At 31.6% G+C, this 16,845-nt stretch overlaps 3 protein-coding genes across 3 annotated transcripts in view; 1 reads left to right on the top strand and 2 right to left on the bottom strand.

Annotated features, from left to right (window-relative positions):
* The first annotated feature begins 1,980 nt into the window (after positions 1-1,980).
* On the top strand, positions 1,981-5,822 carry LOC119680256 (adipocyte plasma membrane-associated protein). The gene is made up of 4 exons (XM_038092980.1): positions 1,981-2,416; positions 2,473-2,678; positions 2,740-3,040; positions 4,507-5,822. Exons 1-4 carry the CDS (start codon positions 2,301-2,303, stop codon positions 5,678-5,680), a joined length of 1,797 nt encoding a protein of 598 aa, XP_037948908.1. The 5' UTR covers positions 1,981-2,300; the 3' UTR covers positions 5,681-5,822.
* A 575-nt stretch (positions 5,823-6,397) lies between these two features.
* Positions 6,398-10,079, bottom strand: LOC119680255 (the record flags this gene model as incomplete). Its single annotated transcript, XM_038092979.1, is given in 2 exon segments — positions 6,398-6,833; positions 9,929-10,079. A coding segment is annotated over 1 exon segment (252 nt). The 5' UTR covers positions 6,831-6,833; positions 9,929-10,079.
* A 2,294-nt stretch (positions 10,080-12,373) lies between these two features.
* LOC119676739 (dynein beta chain, ciliary-like) overlaps positions 12,374-16,845 on the bottom strand; it is a 50,459-nt gene continuing 45,987 nt past the window's right edge. The window contains exons 31-34 of the mRNA XM_038087995.1: positions 15,750-16,836; positions 13,356-14,936; positions 12,813-13,007; positions 12,374-12,547 (exon numbers count right to left, since the gene is read on the bottom strand). Of these exons, the coding sequence (XP_037943923.1) occupies positions 12,448-12,547; positions 12,813-13,007; positions 13,356-14,936; positions 15,750-16,836 (2,963 nt within the window). The 3' untranslated portion in view covers positions 12,374-12,447. The remainder of the gene's footprint in view (positions 12,548-12,812; positions 13,008-13,355; positions 14,937-15,749; positions 16,837-16,845) is intronic.

The raw sequence follows: 16,845 nt of genomic DNA, 5'->3' as shown, positions 1-16,845 counted from the left end.
TATTATTTTTTATTTGTGCTGATGACATAAAATATATATTTTTAATTTTATGTAATAATTTTATAACATAAAAATGTATTTATAATTAGAACCTAAAGGTGTTCACTAGAGGAATACTTCGAACCATCTAGTGTAAATAGTATTCCATATTAAGACAAAATAAATTATATATCTGTAGTCGTATAATAGTTACAGTGGTGCTATGCTTTATTAAGTTCGACATATTTAAATTAAGTATTTTTTTATACTAGAAAGATTTCTAGTAGAGGCTTTGGTAAATAGACTTGAATACTTGCAAGTTTCAAAAATAATAGGCGCAGCATTTGTAAAGGTTCTAAAGCTATGAAAAAATTTTTTTGAAAGTCATACTTATTTGATGAATGTATTTAAAATGCTTAAGTAAATATTTATAAATTTTACATATTCATAAGAATCGGTATTTATTTATCAGAAGCACACAAAATTTAAGTAACTCGTTCATGCCCGTTTTCCTGAGCGTACGAAGGAAGTGTTCTAAGTTTTCATTAGCAAAAATACCTAATCGTAGTATTAGCTGGAATTATTTCCTATTTCTACTAGGCAAAGGAACTACCAGTGTCTTATTCTTAGTTAACTTTAAAATTAATATAATTGTTAACTCACAAATAAAATGAAATCAAAAATATTTTCTATTTCATTAAAATTATTTTAATATGATTTGTTGTAATGATAATGGTAGGAACATAGAAAATCGTGCAAACATTCAATACTTTTTTAAAAAGTTTTAGCATTTTAAGCATTCTTTCAATTTCCGAAAATAAAATTATCTCTCAATTTCGACAACTGTTTTTATTTCCTAAAGTACAAACTTTCTATTTACTTTATATTTGAAAAATCATTTAAAGGTTATTCAACTCTACACAGCTTAATACACAGCTATGAGAATTGCAGTAGTATTAGAAATTTGAATAAATTATGAATATTGTTGAGTGAAAGGCGCTGTAGCGAAACTCAAATAATTAATTCGTGTGTAATTGATTTTCATATAATATAAGAATTATAAAAAGTGTGGCGATTGCATTAGATACATATTTTATAAGCTTACACTGAAATTTTATAAGCCCTAATAGTCTTTATTTTATAACGATATTTATAGTAGCACAATATTTACAGTATGACACTGAACGTACCAACGAAATTATATCTGGAAACACTTTAGGTATATAGCACCCAACAGCATGGGATTCCAAAGAGCGTTGCAGACTCTATGCACAATTTGGAGTGAATGATGCAAAAAGGAACAATATTTTCAGAAGCGAAAAAAATTAAAAATTTATAGTAATTTGCAACAACATTCTTAACTGTTATTTTCGAAATCTTTATTGGTAGATAAAGTTGATATAATTATATTTTTCTGTATATGATAGCTTGATTTCATAAGTATATCTCAACCAACATAGATAGAATTTATTCATATGAGTCCTTTTTATACTTTTTCAAAGTATTTTGTGATATTCAGATAATTTTAGAGGCAATTCCTTTTGTATCTACTAAATAAATAATTGCATATAAATTATTACATTTATGTTTTTGTTCATTGAGAAGATATTTCAATACATTTTATATTTTTATACATTTGTATTGCCTAAAACGGATATCCGAATAGTTCGGATATGCTGTAGCTACTAGCGAACAGCGTTATTATGAAATTAAAAATAATATTAATATAATTTGTTGTAAAAATTTGAAAGTCGAAGAAACAATATTTAATTATTATTAGTTAATTGATATAGGTCAAAAATTATAATTGAAAAAACAATTATCATATAGTTATATCAAAAATAATAAAAGTCTGAAATGTTATATTTATGGTTTATTTGACGAATTGTCGAAACATTTAAATATATATTTTTATTTAAAGTTTATTTTAAATACTTAAAATATAATAAATCTCTGAAATTCAACTGCGGACTACATAATTCATGAGAACTTTTATTAAACATACCCCACGTGTGCGGCTTCCACATATGTGGAATCTATCATAATCATTTGTAGTAATTACCTATATTTATTTATATTTCGGGTCAAAATACTACCGAGTAAGATTAACACATATTTTCTTTTGTACTTTGATTTCGGCTGATGAAGGCAATAATAAGATAAAGAATACCGGTTCAAAGTGAAATACAATAGAAAGAGAAGAGGAGAAGAGAAGAAAAGACAATTGGGTTTTGTAGTCGTGTCTGGTTGTGCTGCGAATAGAAATTTCTTTTCAAATAAATTTTGTTTTCTTAATTTTTAATAAATATAATATTTAAAAAATGGGTCTAATCTACAACATAGGCGTGAGGCTTATGAATTTTATGGTATTTTTCCTGCTTATCGTACTTCTGCCTGGTCTTCCACCTCGTACCACTTTTCCATTTAAAGAATTTACGTAAGTTCTTTTTAAATATTTGACTTTAATACTAATAGAAAAGAAAATTTATATAGTGTTGCACCTACAAAAGAACTAAAAGGTGCACTTGAGCCTAATCAACATTTGGATGGTGCACAACGTTTATTGGATGGGCGTGTCTATGGTCCTGAATGTTTAATTGCACGTAACAATGAGATTTACACTGGTATACATGGTGGCGAAGTTATTAAACTAACTAATGAGCATGTTACACATGTTGTCAAGCTTGGACAACCTTGCGGTACGTGTCCCAAAATTATTTGCATATATCTTTTAGGCTATAACGTCATCATATTTTACAGAAGAAATTTTTGAAGAATCACGTTGTGGTCGGCCTTTGGGTTTGGCATTTGACACACAAGGCAATAATTTGATTATTTCGGATGCATATTATGGCATTTGGTCAGTGGATCTTAATACAAATAAGAGAAAACTTTTAGTTTCACCACAACAAGAACTGCCCGGTAAAGACATCAATCGCAAGGCAAAAACGTTTAATAGTGTAGCTGTTGCTAAAAATGGTGATATTTATTGGACCGATTCCTCATCAGATTTTAAATTAGAGGATTTGGTATTTACTTCCTTTGCAAATCCGTCTGGACGGTAAGTTTTTCTGTATTTACTAAACACTATTATCTGCAAATGAAGATATTTTAGAAGAGATAAGATAAATTATTTTTACAAATTATTTGCATAAACTTACAAAAGATGTTAAATTAATTGAATCGTAAATAATGAGTCATGTATAGCGTTTGTTGCCCATAAACGGAATGTTGTTTATCAAATTCAATGGGATCATATATCGAGTAATAACGCTATTTAAACGCTTTAAAATGGTGTGGTGTGAATTTAAAAGACTTCATAAACAGATGAAAGCAAGGAGAATTTAACCCTTGTGTGAAGGGTACATCTAATATCTGTTTAACAATATTAACCATATTGATTCTACATCCAACGTTTGTTATGTTACCGTTTATAACTGAATTGTCTCATTTGCAATATCGTTTAAATCAGATCCATTTGTTGTTCCAAGCCTAAACAATTTCCTAAGTACATGCGTACACGGGACTGTTATAATATATTAATGTAATTAGCATGTAATTCGTTTAAACTTTCCTAAACAATAGGCTTTAACTAATGTAACTATGTTAGCACTATTTATCCATATAGATATATGCTTACTTGGTTTCCGAACTCCAAAAGAAGAATCTATTTACGAAGTATGAGTGATATTACTGCCACTCGACCCAACTAAATTTAATATATGCTACCGGTATAATTATGGTATAGCTTTGGCTGTTCTGCAGGTGAGCTGCATCCTGCTCATATTACCGTTGGTTAGACTTGTGTCGTCATGTCAAAAAGTGCTCTGTCGACACTTAGTCTGCTGTCTATATTGGCGATGATTGTCTATTGGATGTAGACCCGGCTTATTTTGAAACTTCAAATGGTCTCTTAACAGATGAAAAACGCCTTCCTTGTATAGCCAGAACTGTTCTAGCTTGATTGAGATCAGAATATAGCCACGTGGTAACTAGGTCTATATTGTAATAGGTGTTTCGATTGCAGTTCTACTCCTAATGGCATAGCTCATGTAGTTGTTCATTTGTCTAAATGCACACATTTCTTTTCACCTTATTGGTGAATGTTCTCGTCATATAGAAGTAGCTACGTTCCCTACCTCGATCTAGGCTACTTTTAATTATCATCTGTCCACAACCTCATCTCTCGTTTATTACACAAAATTTACCCTCTCCCCTTTCCCAAATTTTTCATCCTATCCTCCTTATTATTCTTGTAATACGTTCATGTATCCTATTCTTCAAGTTCTCATGAGTTTAAACAACAAGAATAGTATGGATTGTGAAACCATGGATTCTTTTCAAACAATCTCTTCATTGTTCTCTTCACAGCCATTTACATTTGAAGTCCTAAACAGATAAGCGTTCTTCCATTAGGCGAGATTTTGTGTATCGATTAGACATGTAATACACTCCTTTCATCTACTTAAAAATGTGATACTGATTGCATTATTAATTAATATATTATATACTTTTTGTGTCTTCCAGTCTCTTCAAATATAATCGTGGTACAAATGAAAGCGAAGTTTTGCTTGATGAACTTTTCTTTGCCAATGGCATTGCATTAAGTCCAGAGGAAGATTTTATAGTTGTTGTCGAAACAGGAGGATTGCGTTTGACAAAATACCATTTAAAGGGTGCTAAAAAAGGTCAACATGAAGTGTTCGTTGAAGGCTTACCCGGCCATCCAGATAATATAACACCTGATGCTGAAGGCTTGTGGGTGCCATTAGTAGTTGCAGCTGATAGTGAACATCCCTCGGGATATGTTCTATTTTCTCAATTCCCAACCATACGTCTCTTCCTAGCACGCATGCTACAACTTTTTGAATTACCTTTCCGTACATTGAACGAATATTTTCCAAATAAATTGTTACAACGTTTTGTACATTTCATTGGTCATGGAGAAAGCGTACAATTATTGTCACCGAAACGTTCAACAATTTTGCGTGTCGATTGGAATGGCAACATTATAGGCTCTTTACATGGTAATGATGGATCTGTTGGCGCTGTTTCACATGTATTAGAATTTAATAATCAATTATATTTGGGTTCACCTTTTAATCGTTACTTGGCTCGTGTTAAGTCACCAAAACCAGCTAAACAACCTACTGTAAAAGTCAAAAATGTGAGATACGAAGGTGCGACACTTGAGGCATCTGTAAAACCGCCAAGCACTGCTTCTACAACAACCACAACAACAACGACCCGCAAACCTTCGACCACAACAACAACTACAACTACGACAACAACACCAAAACCAACTACCACCACCACAACAACAACACCAAAACCAACTACCACAACAACAACAACTGCTAGGCCAACAACTACTACCACTACAACAACGACTACACCAAAACCTTCAACGACTACAACTACAACAACAACACCAAAACCAACAACTACAACTACTACTACAACAACAACACCAAAGCCTACAACGACCACACCAAAGCCTGCTACACCCAAACCAACCACAGCAGCTCCGCCCAAAGTGCAACCAACAACAACAACGACACCTAAACCCGAAACAACAACGGAACGAGTTCCTCCTAAGGAACCAGCGCCTGTTAAGGAAGATGTAGCTTCCGACACCAAACCGCCAAAACAGGAAAAATTGAAGATTATCAATAAGCAAGGGAAACATGTAGAGTTATAAACGAAGACATGATCGAAGGAAGAAGGTTTAATTTAATTTTAAGAGTGACTGAAAAGCTCTACTAAATTGTTTAGTAGTAAAAAAAATAATTCCGCAATAATAATTCCATTTTCTTTTCATTTAAAATTTGAAGCACAAATGAATTTTTTCACATTCGAGTGAACTGCATTTATAGTTTATTTTATTTTTATTAAAAAGAAATATGGCAATAATTTTGTAAGATAAAAATAATGTAAACGTAATTAAATACTAAAGTAACTCAATTTAATAACATTCCTTAGTCCGATCTCTATAAAACGTCATCAATTTACCTATATATTAATTTATCTGAATAAGAATCAGTTCACTTTTACAATACTCTCATTTAAATATACAATAATTTATTTATTTTGTGAAGGGAATCGATATGTGACTTATGTGGTTGTAGATAAATTTAAATGGAAATTAAGATATCGAAGTAAATGAAGTTTAATTAATTTTTGCAACATTCCAAAAATTTTAAATTTTCTAAGATTTTATATTTATAATAATAATTAATTTTTTTTCGGTACATTCTTGGTTGGAAAATATTTAAAATCTCTAATTAAACTCATTAGTTTGTAATAAAAACTAATTTTTTTATTCTCAATAAAGCTTGCAATATGCATATAAATTATTTTATTAACAAATGAATTTGTTGTAATTATTTATAACAATTTAAATTCTTCCTTTGAGTTCAAAAATTGTAGAATTTTAAGTATATTTTTAACAACTTATATATATAAATTTTGATGCTCCTATTAGTTTATAATAAATTGTATTATATTATATATATATATATCATTTGAGTTCGTAGATATGTTTATGTGTGCATGCATATATTTTAATTGATGAGACTTGGAGTTTCATTTAGTTGGATTTATTTATTTGGTCGACTCGGTGGTATGGTGGGTTCAGTCCAGTGCCACTCTGCATAGTGCACGCATTTGCCTTTCGTATCCATAAATAATTCGGATGTCGGACAACGACCTCGGCTTGCAACTTTACCTTGAGATTCGCATTTCCAATACGCAGTAGGATCCCAATAATTTCGATACATTTTGTTAACTTCTTCTAGCGTTTGACAGCCGGGTTCTCCATCATAATCGGTATATTTAGTTTTGGATGACATTGTCTGTAAAAGTTAACAGATTAAATGAGTGTTTTAAATTTTTACAATAATTTTGTAAAAATTTTAAGATACAAAAATTTATAATTATTATTAAATTTAGTTATGTTTAAAACATATACTTTAATTTATATACATATTATATATTACTATAATATAATATATATGTATATATATATATTTAGTATAATTAACTGAATATTTGAACAATTAATTACGATATTATTTATTTATTTTATATTTATTTTTTATATACAATATTACACTTATAATAGTTAGTTCAATAATAGTTAGTTCGCGAAATGCATGTGAAAAAAGCGATTTTTAGTTATAAAAATGGATTTATTGTTCAGTGGAATATCCTTTAACTTTGATATACTTATTCCTACAAACTTCTAATATATATATCCTATCACATTAATGGTAAATTGTATATATATATATATATAAGAGATATATCTGAATAAATAATATATTCAACAGCTCTCACCTCCTCATATGAGGAAAGAGTGTGAAATGCCGTCAGCTAGAGAGATTTAAATCTGGAGAATTGTAAACATATATTATGTATACTCAGTAATTAGGAGAATATATCACTTTATAGCAGCTATTGTTCTTTGCGTTAAGAAAAACCGTTTTTTTTAAAGTGTGAGGGAGGTAGGTATGTCAGAGAAGTTAGAGAAAGGTTGATCTGAAAAATAGTATGGATATATATAAGAACAAAAATCCATATTCATATGAACAATACACTTAAAAACAGAATAAAGTTTTTCATATATTATATCATTATTATAGTTATATATTTTATTTATATTAAATTATTCATATGTAGCTTATATTATTTAATGTTTTGTGTGACCAACTACAGAGGTACAGCAGAGGTTTATTTTTCTACTCAGTTAAAAAAAAAATAATTCTAGTTTATTGTTAATGGGTACTTTCGTAGCGCAAATTGGGCTTGAGTTGAAAAGGTGTTTGTTAATGAGTATCTGGCGAAAAGTTAATTGATATAATTTTTTGCATATAATTAATAATTGTGTGTATAAATTATATAATTTATATATTTTGGGATTTTTTTAATTTCTCTATTTTTTAGGTCGAGGAAATGACAAAGTGTTTAAATAAGTTAAGACTTCTAAGATAGTTAATTATCGTAACCGGACAACAAGTTCTATATGGGAAAAAGAAAAGAAAAAAAGAAAAAAGACAAGATGATAAAGAAATTCTATCAAATAAATCGTATATCTATTAAATAATAGAAAGCATAATTTTTAGAAATTTGTTGGATTATAATAAAAGGTTGCTGAATAGTTGTTAAATAAATAACTGGTCTGGCTGCATTTTTGCTTAATCTACAGATATTAATAAGGTTTATTGTGTTATCTTTCAAGTGCGTATATTGCATTACAATATATAAGTCTATATAGTCTATTTTAGCCTATATATATATATATATTGCTCTATACTATACTTTATATTTGTTGTATAATATAGAATAGTTGAATATCAGAAAACTTTCTAAAGGCATATATTGGATTAAATGCCAGCGAAAATGAAGATAAGAGAAAGTTGCAGAACTCGTAGGTCTTCTACATTGGGTGAGAATATCACCTTAGAGTTAGAGTTACTCCATTCGCAACAAAGGTAATGCTTAGCTAGCTTATCAAAGAATATAGCAACTATCTGAGCTGTATAAGTAATAAAAGAAGAGTACATCTCAAAGGAAGAAAAAGAAAAGTATTGATCACATAGAACATTAGAAAGCTGTGTATCGGAATCAGGCTTGAATTTACAATAAAAAAGTCGATTGTGATAGCAATGTTACATCGTGGAGTGTGTAATGTGGGAATAAAATATAAGGTAAGGAATTAACACTTTTAAACATTATTATTTATAGACTTGTTATGTATTTGACGAACTGAATAACTTGAGATTTGAATATTTTTTATAACTTTTGTCTGTTTAAACAATGGTTTTACCTAAAATACTGGAGAACTAATAGCATAGAAAAATCATTGAAGAACAGTCATTTCAGAAATGATGTGTCGGAGTTAATCGAAATATATAATTTCTGTAATGGTTAATGGAGTATAGTTTAAGTTTTTATATGGGTGCAACACCAGTAACAGTAATACGACTTAAATTGGAATTAAATAAACATTGCCTTAAGTATAAAAAATAAATAAAATAATAAACAGAAATAAAATGACTGTTTTTTCGAACAGTAGTGAACTACAACAACAAAAACTTTATTTTTTATATTATTTTTAATTAATTGAATTTCTGGCTGACCATACACCTGTTTCGAGTATTGCCAAATACCCATCATCAGTGGTCTTAGAAATAATTTTTGTATTTAATTATTCGCAAATAATTATTTTTGAGACTGCAAGTACCAGGAATCGAACTCGGGTCCTGCCAAAAATTATTTAAGAAATATGTTTTAATATATAATTATAATAATTATAGAAATAAATATGACCGAATGTCGTCGTTGTACTGGTATTTGTCTGGTTCCGCGAAGTCTGATACGATAAACTTTTAATGAAGATATCACATATTTAGAGTGTCAAAGATGATTCCCGACTATAGTTCACAGATCGAAATAAAATATTAACTTCATTAACAAAACTTTTAATTTACAGAATTGAGCAATTGATCCATATAAAAGATTTATTAAAAAAATAAAAATTAAACATTAAAACGGCAAAGGACACGTTGGACACTAAATAGATCACACATATTATTGAGCAGCACGACAATAAGAATGGATTTAGTGATTTTATAACTATTTTAAAAAATTTTGTCATTAAATATTTTTCATTTAAATAAATTTAAAATTTTTTTTTAAATTATATTAGCTCAATTTATATTATATCATAATTGCTCAATGCAAATTGTTCACAGTTTCGAGAAATGCTGGCAGACAATGTCACAGTAATATAAATAGTTTTTCATATATTTTGAAAATCATTGCCACATGACCTTAATTCACATATTTATTAATTTTCAGTGCATAATTATTACACCGAAATAGTTTATATATATATATATATATATTTTATTTATGCACTTATTACTGCACATATCATCACTATTACCGTTTTTAAGATATTAAGTCAGCAACTTTAATGGTATTGCATTTAAAAAATTAAATTCAAAAAATATTTAAAAAAATTTGACGGCTTTGCTGTGTGCAACTTATCTGAAGAATGTATCTGCTGTTAATAACACAGATACATTTTTGTCTAGTTTTTCTAGCTAATCTTTTCAGCTAAGAGCAAGGTAAGCAATAAAAAAAAATAATTTTTATAATAATAAAAATGAACGTGAGTGACGGACGGCTGCACGTTACAATATATGTAGTAATTTTATTTTTTTTTTTTTAATTTTTTTACAATAAAATTATCACTGCAATTATAGCGTTTAGAGAACGCTAATGAAAAATTTAACAAATCGCACTCTGCCCAAGTGAGTGCGATTTTTCGTATTGCCTTTAAAACAAAATGCTATATAAATTAAAAAATTTAAAAAATATTAACAAATAGAAAAATATAACAAATGAGATGTCGTACAGACTGTTTAGTACATCTTTGTATGAGAATGTGAGAACAAAGAACTTAATTATGAGAAAGACCAAACACTTAGGCATGGTAAGAAGTACTGTGGTTAGTAGGAAGTTACTGCGAAGTTACTGAGTTTAATTTGATATATAGTCACTTGCCTAGAAACTTACGCTCTATAGGTCGCTCATCCTCCCTGTGCTTTTGTATGGCGCACAAGCATGGACGTTATCACAGAATGATGAAGCAGCGCTGGGAGTGTTCGAGAGAAAAGTTCTTCGTAAGATCTTTGGTCCTCTACGAGTTGGTGACGACTACTGCATACGAATGAAACACGAGCTGTACGATTCAGCAAATTAATAACCAGCGACTTCGCTAGCTTGGTCATGTCGTGAGAATGGATGAAGATGCTCCAGTGAAAAAGGTGTTTAAAGCAGTAGTTGGCGCTCTCAAGTTGAGAGAGCACTGTTTGAAATTTATGTACGAGACTGGAGAAGGCGTGCATTCAAAATCGCCTGGGGAGACATGCTGCGTCACGCCGAAACTCGGCAACGGGTTTTTAAGGCCAAATAAGTAAGTATGTTAAGTAATTTGCCTATAGGTGGGTGCACGTTCTGAAGTTAACTTATATCAATTTAAAGTTGGTATTATGAACAGTTCCAATATGAGAAAATTGAAGTGGAATATTTATATGGTAGCTCGTTGCAACAAGAGTAAGATACAGTCTCCATTTATATAGCACAAGGTTATATACCATTAAAACTTGACAGCTCTGTTCGGTCAGTTGGGAAAAGAGACTAAAAAGATTTTAATATTTTTCTAGCAAATGATGGGCGCTGATATAATAGGTGATACTAGGTAAAGTTTTCTTTTATGTACAGAGCTATAACCCAACAAAATGCGTTAAAGCGTAGATTGACTCTTATTGTGTTGTGGCTTCAACATGCGTTAGCTTCCATACCGTGGTAACGAAGTGGTACGCATTCATTTGTGTAAACTATAATGTGAATTTGGTTGGATAAACTGAGTCTTGTGATCTGACAAGATCTTCATTTACTTAGGCTTTCTTTGCTAACCCTAGGTATTTATGTTCTACTGCCTGTTAAGCAATTGCTAGAGGTATTTGAATATCTAAGACCCAGATTTCGGAGAGCAGCAGGATAATATGTAGTAACTGGTCAGCACCAATATCTTGGTATTGAGTATATTTTGTTTTATTTGAAGCAGCTGACTAGTGCTTGGTATGAATTTGGTATAAATTATTTCATGCAAATCTTCAGATCTGACAAATATTTTCATCTACCCAGGTCCTCCATTGGTAACTATAGGTATTTACGTTTGTCAGTTTAGTCGTTGCAAGAGGCGGACCAATATCCACAATGTGAATTTCAGGGAAAAGTGTGCCTGCTTTAGCAAGTACGTATGCTTTACAGTTGTTCGAGCAATCTCTGTGTCTAGATATCCATATGAATTGACACTGACAAGTCTAGACAACTCGTTCAGAGAAGCTTGATATCCTTGAACTACAAAAAAAGCAGGTGTAACATTTTGAACATTTGCCTAAGCTTTTGGTATGTGTAACGAGCGTCCTTATATCTGCAGGACTTAGTTCAATAGATCATATAGAATGCGGTACAGGTTTCTATTGTATGCTCTAGTTGGATTACTTCTTTATAGAATTTTTTACGAAAAATTATGTTGCTTAGAGTAATATTGATTAACACTATATGGTAAACCCGAATCTATAGATAACTGCAGTCAAGAACCAGCTTTATTATTAGATAAATATTAAAAAAGGATTAAGTTTGCAACTCAACTATATGAAACTCTTATCAAGCATCCAGTGTTGCTAATCTGAATCTACTTACCTTCTAATAAAGAAGATTAGTAGCTTCTTCTAACTTGATTCCTATGAGTCTTCTCATATCATATCTTTTAAATAAAAAATTAAAATTCTTTTATGACATATATTTTAATTTATTTTTGGTTTTCTAGTTTCATAACGAGTTAAAGTTCTAATAACAATGATGTATTATCTTTCTAAATTAATAAATATTTTATCTCTGTAAGAGAAGTGCCACTCCACCCAGAATCCATTTTGAAGCCTTTTCCTTTGTTTTCAAATTAAACGTCCAAACATACGTATTGCCTCGTGATCTGCAAAAGCCAATGAAAAAAGAAAATAGGAAAATAGAGTGTGTGGGGTTCAAAATAAAAACTATTGTACAAAGATTTAAGTGACACTTATAAGTAATATGAATTAAAAAGAAAAATTAATGCAGTTACTATATTAAAGCAAGTGGTTGGAACTCCCGACTCCCCCAGGCTAACAAGCAGTGAACACATTTTTTTATTGCTGATATACCAACAGAGTGCGCACATTGCAAATGGAAATTTTATTGGCATTGCCAAGCGTACTTACCTTGTCTTGTACAAAGGACACTCGTAAATGTGCTGAAGTTCCTGTTTTTCTTGCACAATTGATTTTATATAAATAACAGGCATCGAACAGAATAGCTCCTTTGAATGCAGCGGAACAATAGAATTGAGTTGACAATCCCAGTTTGCGCCATCCAAGTACAAGGCATGCACGAATGCACCTTCCATTGGCGGTAAACTGCAAATGTTAATGTTCGGAGGAAAATAGATTAACTGACATTAAAAACGGAACCAAAAGGAGCTCAAGAAAACAGGACCGATAAGCAAAAAACCCAGATAAAGTAATTAAAATAAAAAAGGATGCAATGATACAAAAAGTTCTTTAAACTTCAACTATAAAAGTCGAGTTGACTGCTCAAGTGTTTATGGAATTTTCTGGAACAATGCAAAGTCACAAACATTTAGAAAAAAATTAATTTTTTAATTAACTTAAAACATTACTAAATGAACTTAGAGACGTTTATTAAGTACACAATTTACGTTTTTTGTTAATTTGCAGTTTTCATGAGTACGGGTTTTCACTTACGTCACATCGTCCTTTTGTTTCTTGGTAACATCACAGTGTAAGCACATTCGATCCAGCGGCAAATCGTGCTTACGAGCGCTTTCTTGCATAATTGCTGTGAGAAAACTTTGCGGATTAAACAAGCCACCCAACCAGATTGTGCAAGGCAGTTTGAAATCATTCAACCAACCGGAAAGTTCTTTTATACGGTGCTGCAAGTCTCCAAACCAACCTTGCAAACCTAGTAAACTCGGATAAGCTAGACGTGCCCAGGCTTCAGGTACGCGGTCATAAAATATAGCATTGTCCAGACTTTCCATTTCTTCGGTTATGGTTAGTTCACCTTTCAGACCCAAAAGAAGTTCTCGTACTGAACGTTTTATCTCGTGTATAAGCGTATTCATGCGTTCGCATTCCTGCAATGCTACTACTACGAATGGTGTTTTACGTTCTACGCGATTTAGCAAGCCTTGAAGATTGAACTCATCTTGCAATTTATCGAGAAAATCATCGATCATAATTTTAACCAACTCTTCTCGTGGTGCACCGCAATGCGTGGTCAGTTCAGATTCCCGTGGCTGTAGTTCGAAAATTGTCTTCAACAACTCTTCGGAAGCAGTTGTCAAAAATCCGATTTCCGCATTTGGGTGTAAACCATATAATACTGGTGATTCTGTGGGCAGCACTTCTGTTATGTAGTTATGATAACCGTGAAAGTCTAAATTTGGTGGTGCAGGAAAACCTGGGCACAACTCAAAATCACCGTCGACTAGTTCCTGTTGCAGTAATTCTTCTAAATAGGTTTGACATAAACGTCGATCCCAGTCATCGGTTATATGACCGCCATACATAATTTCACCAAAGAGATAACGCAGATCTTCCCATGGTATGCGATTGCTGCCTTCCAAATAGTTATGCAAAACATTAGCGGATATACTTAAATCTCCCACATTGAAAGGATACACTTTATTCCATCCTTGTGGACCAAATTTCCGACGTTCTCCGGTCACAGCATGAAAATAACAAAGTGCAAATAGTATTGATTTAAATTCAGCCTCTTGTGTGCAGGTCTCTAAGGTTTCCTGTGAAAAATTATTCCATGCTTTGTGCAAATTTGCTGCCATTCCAGATGGAGGCTCATTAACGATTTTTAATGAAGATTCAAGTATTCCTTGCGGTATTATGTGATACTGAGGATCAGGTGCTGGCTCTGCACTTATGAATAAGCGAAAATTTAAAGAATTATTTATCTCCGATTCTGTAGCTATGCATTCGATTTGTTTTTCTAAAATCGGTAACCAATTGACAACAAGGTGTATATTCTGCAGGACAACCCATTGATTGCCGTTGCTGAGTGCATTAGAAATAGCTCTCTCCGCAATAATTTCCTGACCTTGACCAAGTGATATATTAACTAATGTTCCTGTATCAGCACTGAATCCTAGTTGTGAGCCGAGACGTTCTACATCACGTATTGGATCAACGCCCGGTGAAAGTATAAAAAATATAGGTGTTGCTGCTGTTGTTTCTTTGAGTACATCTGAAAAACTGAAGGAGGGAACTTCGGCATAGCTGCGACCCATAGTTTGCTCAATAAAAAGTCTGTTGAATAAAAAAAATAATTTAAGGTAAATTGATTTGAGTTAATTAATATATTTGTAAGCTATAAACAGGCACGTAGTCCGAGGAAATACTTGAGTGACAAAAGTCCTCCAACATAAATCCAAAAATTATATATATATATGAATATACATATTTAAATTTTTTTTAAATAACTGAAAATATCTAAAGATACCCCCCACATGAAGTAAATCTGACTATAACTGGCTATAACTAAATCTGGCTACAACATTATAGTACGTAACAATGAGAATAATAAATATCATATACATATATATCACTTAGATACTTTTTTAATTATAGTAGGCTTCACTATAGTATTCTACTCGGTATGAGAAATTTTTCTTCTTTATATATATTAATCTGTTAATTCAATATTCGATCTTCTCTTACTAATCTGAACTTGGCAGATGTACAATTAATTAATAATTAAGGGATTAAGCTAAGTCAAGAAGTGTACTTTCAGTATTCAGGTTTTACATTTTTTACTGCAAATTTTTCCACATAAGCCCCTGTACTCTTTTCATCTATTTCCATATATGTATTTATTTTTTATTTCCCACTTTTTTACCAGTTTTGAGTTCTTTGTTGTCTTCGTATTTTTCAAAATTCTAACTTTTAATGCGATTTGAATTGTCTTTTCGCTCTATTTCCACCTCTTTCAATTTTTTTTGTACTTTCTCTCACTCTAATCACTTAGCTCTATGTTACATCTTTTCTTTATTTTCCTAATTCAATTCAATTTAACTCTCAAATCCATTTAATCCCTTCCGAAATTCTATAAAATAAACTTGCCTCATTGCATAGGTCATGCGATCTGGCCTCAATGCTCTCAGTATGCAAAGCTTTTGTAATGGTGTGCGATGTTTCCATTCTCCAGGATATTGTTCTTTTTCTGGTGAGTCACTTGAAACAAATTTGCGCCAACGTTTTGGATAGTTTTCAATATCCTTGTCAATGCCATAAAAATGCTCCATCAGCGCTAAAGTTTTAATACCACCCCAAGCGTTACGGCTTATAAAATCTATAGTTGAAATGGAGTTCGGATTATGCGAAAAACGCAATAAGAAGTCAAATTCTTCTTTTGAAATTTGTTCAGCTGCAATCATTATGCGAAGAATCATGTGTGATGTGAACGTTAACTTATCAGCCTCGAAGAGACCACGAAGTGTGTATAGGAAGGTTTGCATTGTTATCGAGTTAACGAGGTATGTTACACGTCGCTCATAACTTTTGCACTGTTCTGCTACTGTAATGGCATGTCTAAAGACATTCATGAAGGATTTAAGAGAAAATTTATAGATGGGATTAATACGGCTTAAGTCAGTTAGGACGAAATACAAAATGGCGGCACGTTTCGCGGCTGCACGATAAATATTTCTTGTATCATCAATTTGTAAGGTGGTTACGCGTGCCTCGTTCACTTTCAATTCAATATCATTAACTGTGCTCTTCGTGGCCTCTAAATTAATGACCAAGGTGTGATCTTCTAATACATTTTCTTTGGCAGAAGCCAAGCGTGCAAGTAAATCATCTTCTAAAGACTTTAAGGAAATTTTAAATTTATTTTGCTGTATGGTTACGTCAATTTTCATCTGTTCCAAATCAGGACGTTCAATTTTTACAACTTCAGCCAGTAATTGCTCCTCTAAACCATCTGGTGTTACTGTGAAATTAATAAGTGTGGTTTGTGCTTGAATTTCTGGTTTGTAGTGTGGATTAGCCAGTTTTGTGTGTAGTATTAAACGAAACTCTGGATTGAAATCCATTTCTTTGCCTCCAATACGTATATAGCGACCCTTTTTAATCAAAGCGCGACTTAATAGTGGCTCAAGAACGGTATCTATTGTTTCTTCTATTTGTTCTATTAGAACAGTATTACCTAGAAGCC

Source organism: Teleopsis dalmanni, chromosome 2 (genome assembly GCF_002237135.1).
Source record: "Teleopsis dalmanni isolate 2A chromosome 2, ASM223713v2, whole genome shotgun sequence".
In the NCBI taxonomy this organism is placed as follows: Eukaryota; Metazoa; Arthropoda; class Insecta; order Diptera; family Diopsidae; genus Teleopsis; species Teleopsis dalmanni.
This window is presented reverse-complemented; position numbering and strand designations above follow the sequence as displayed.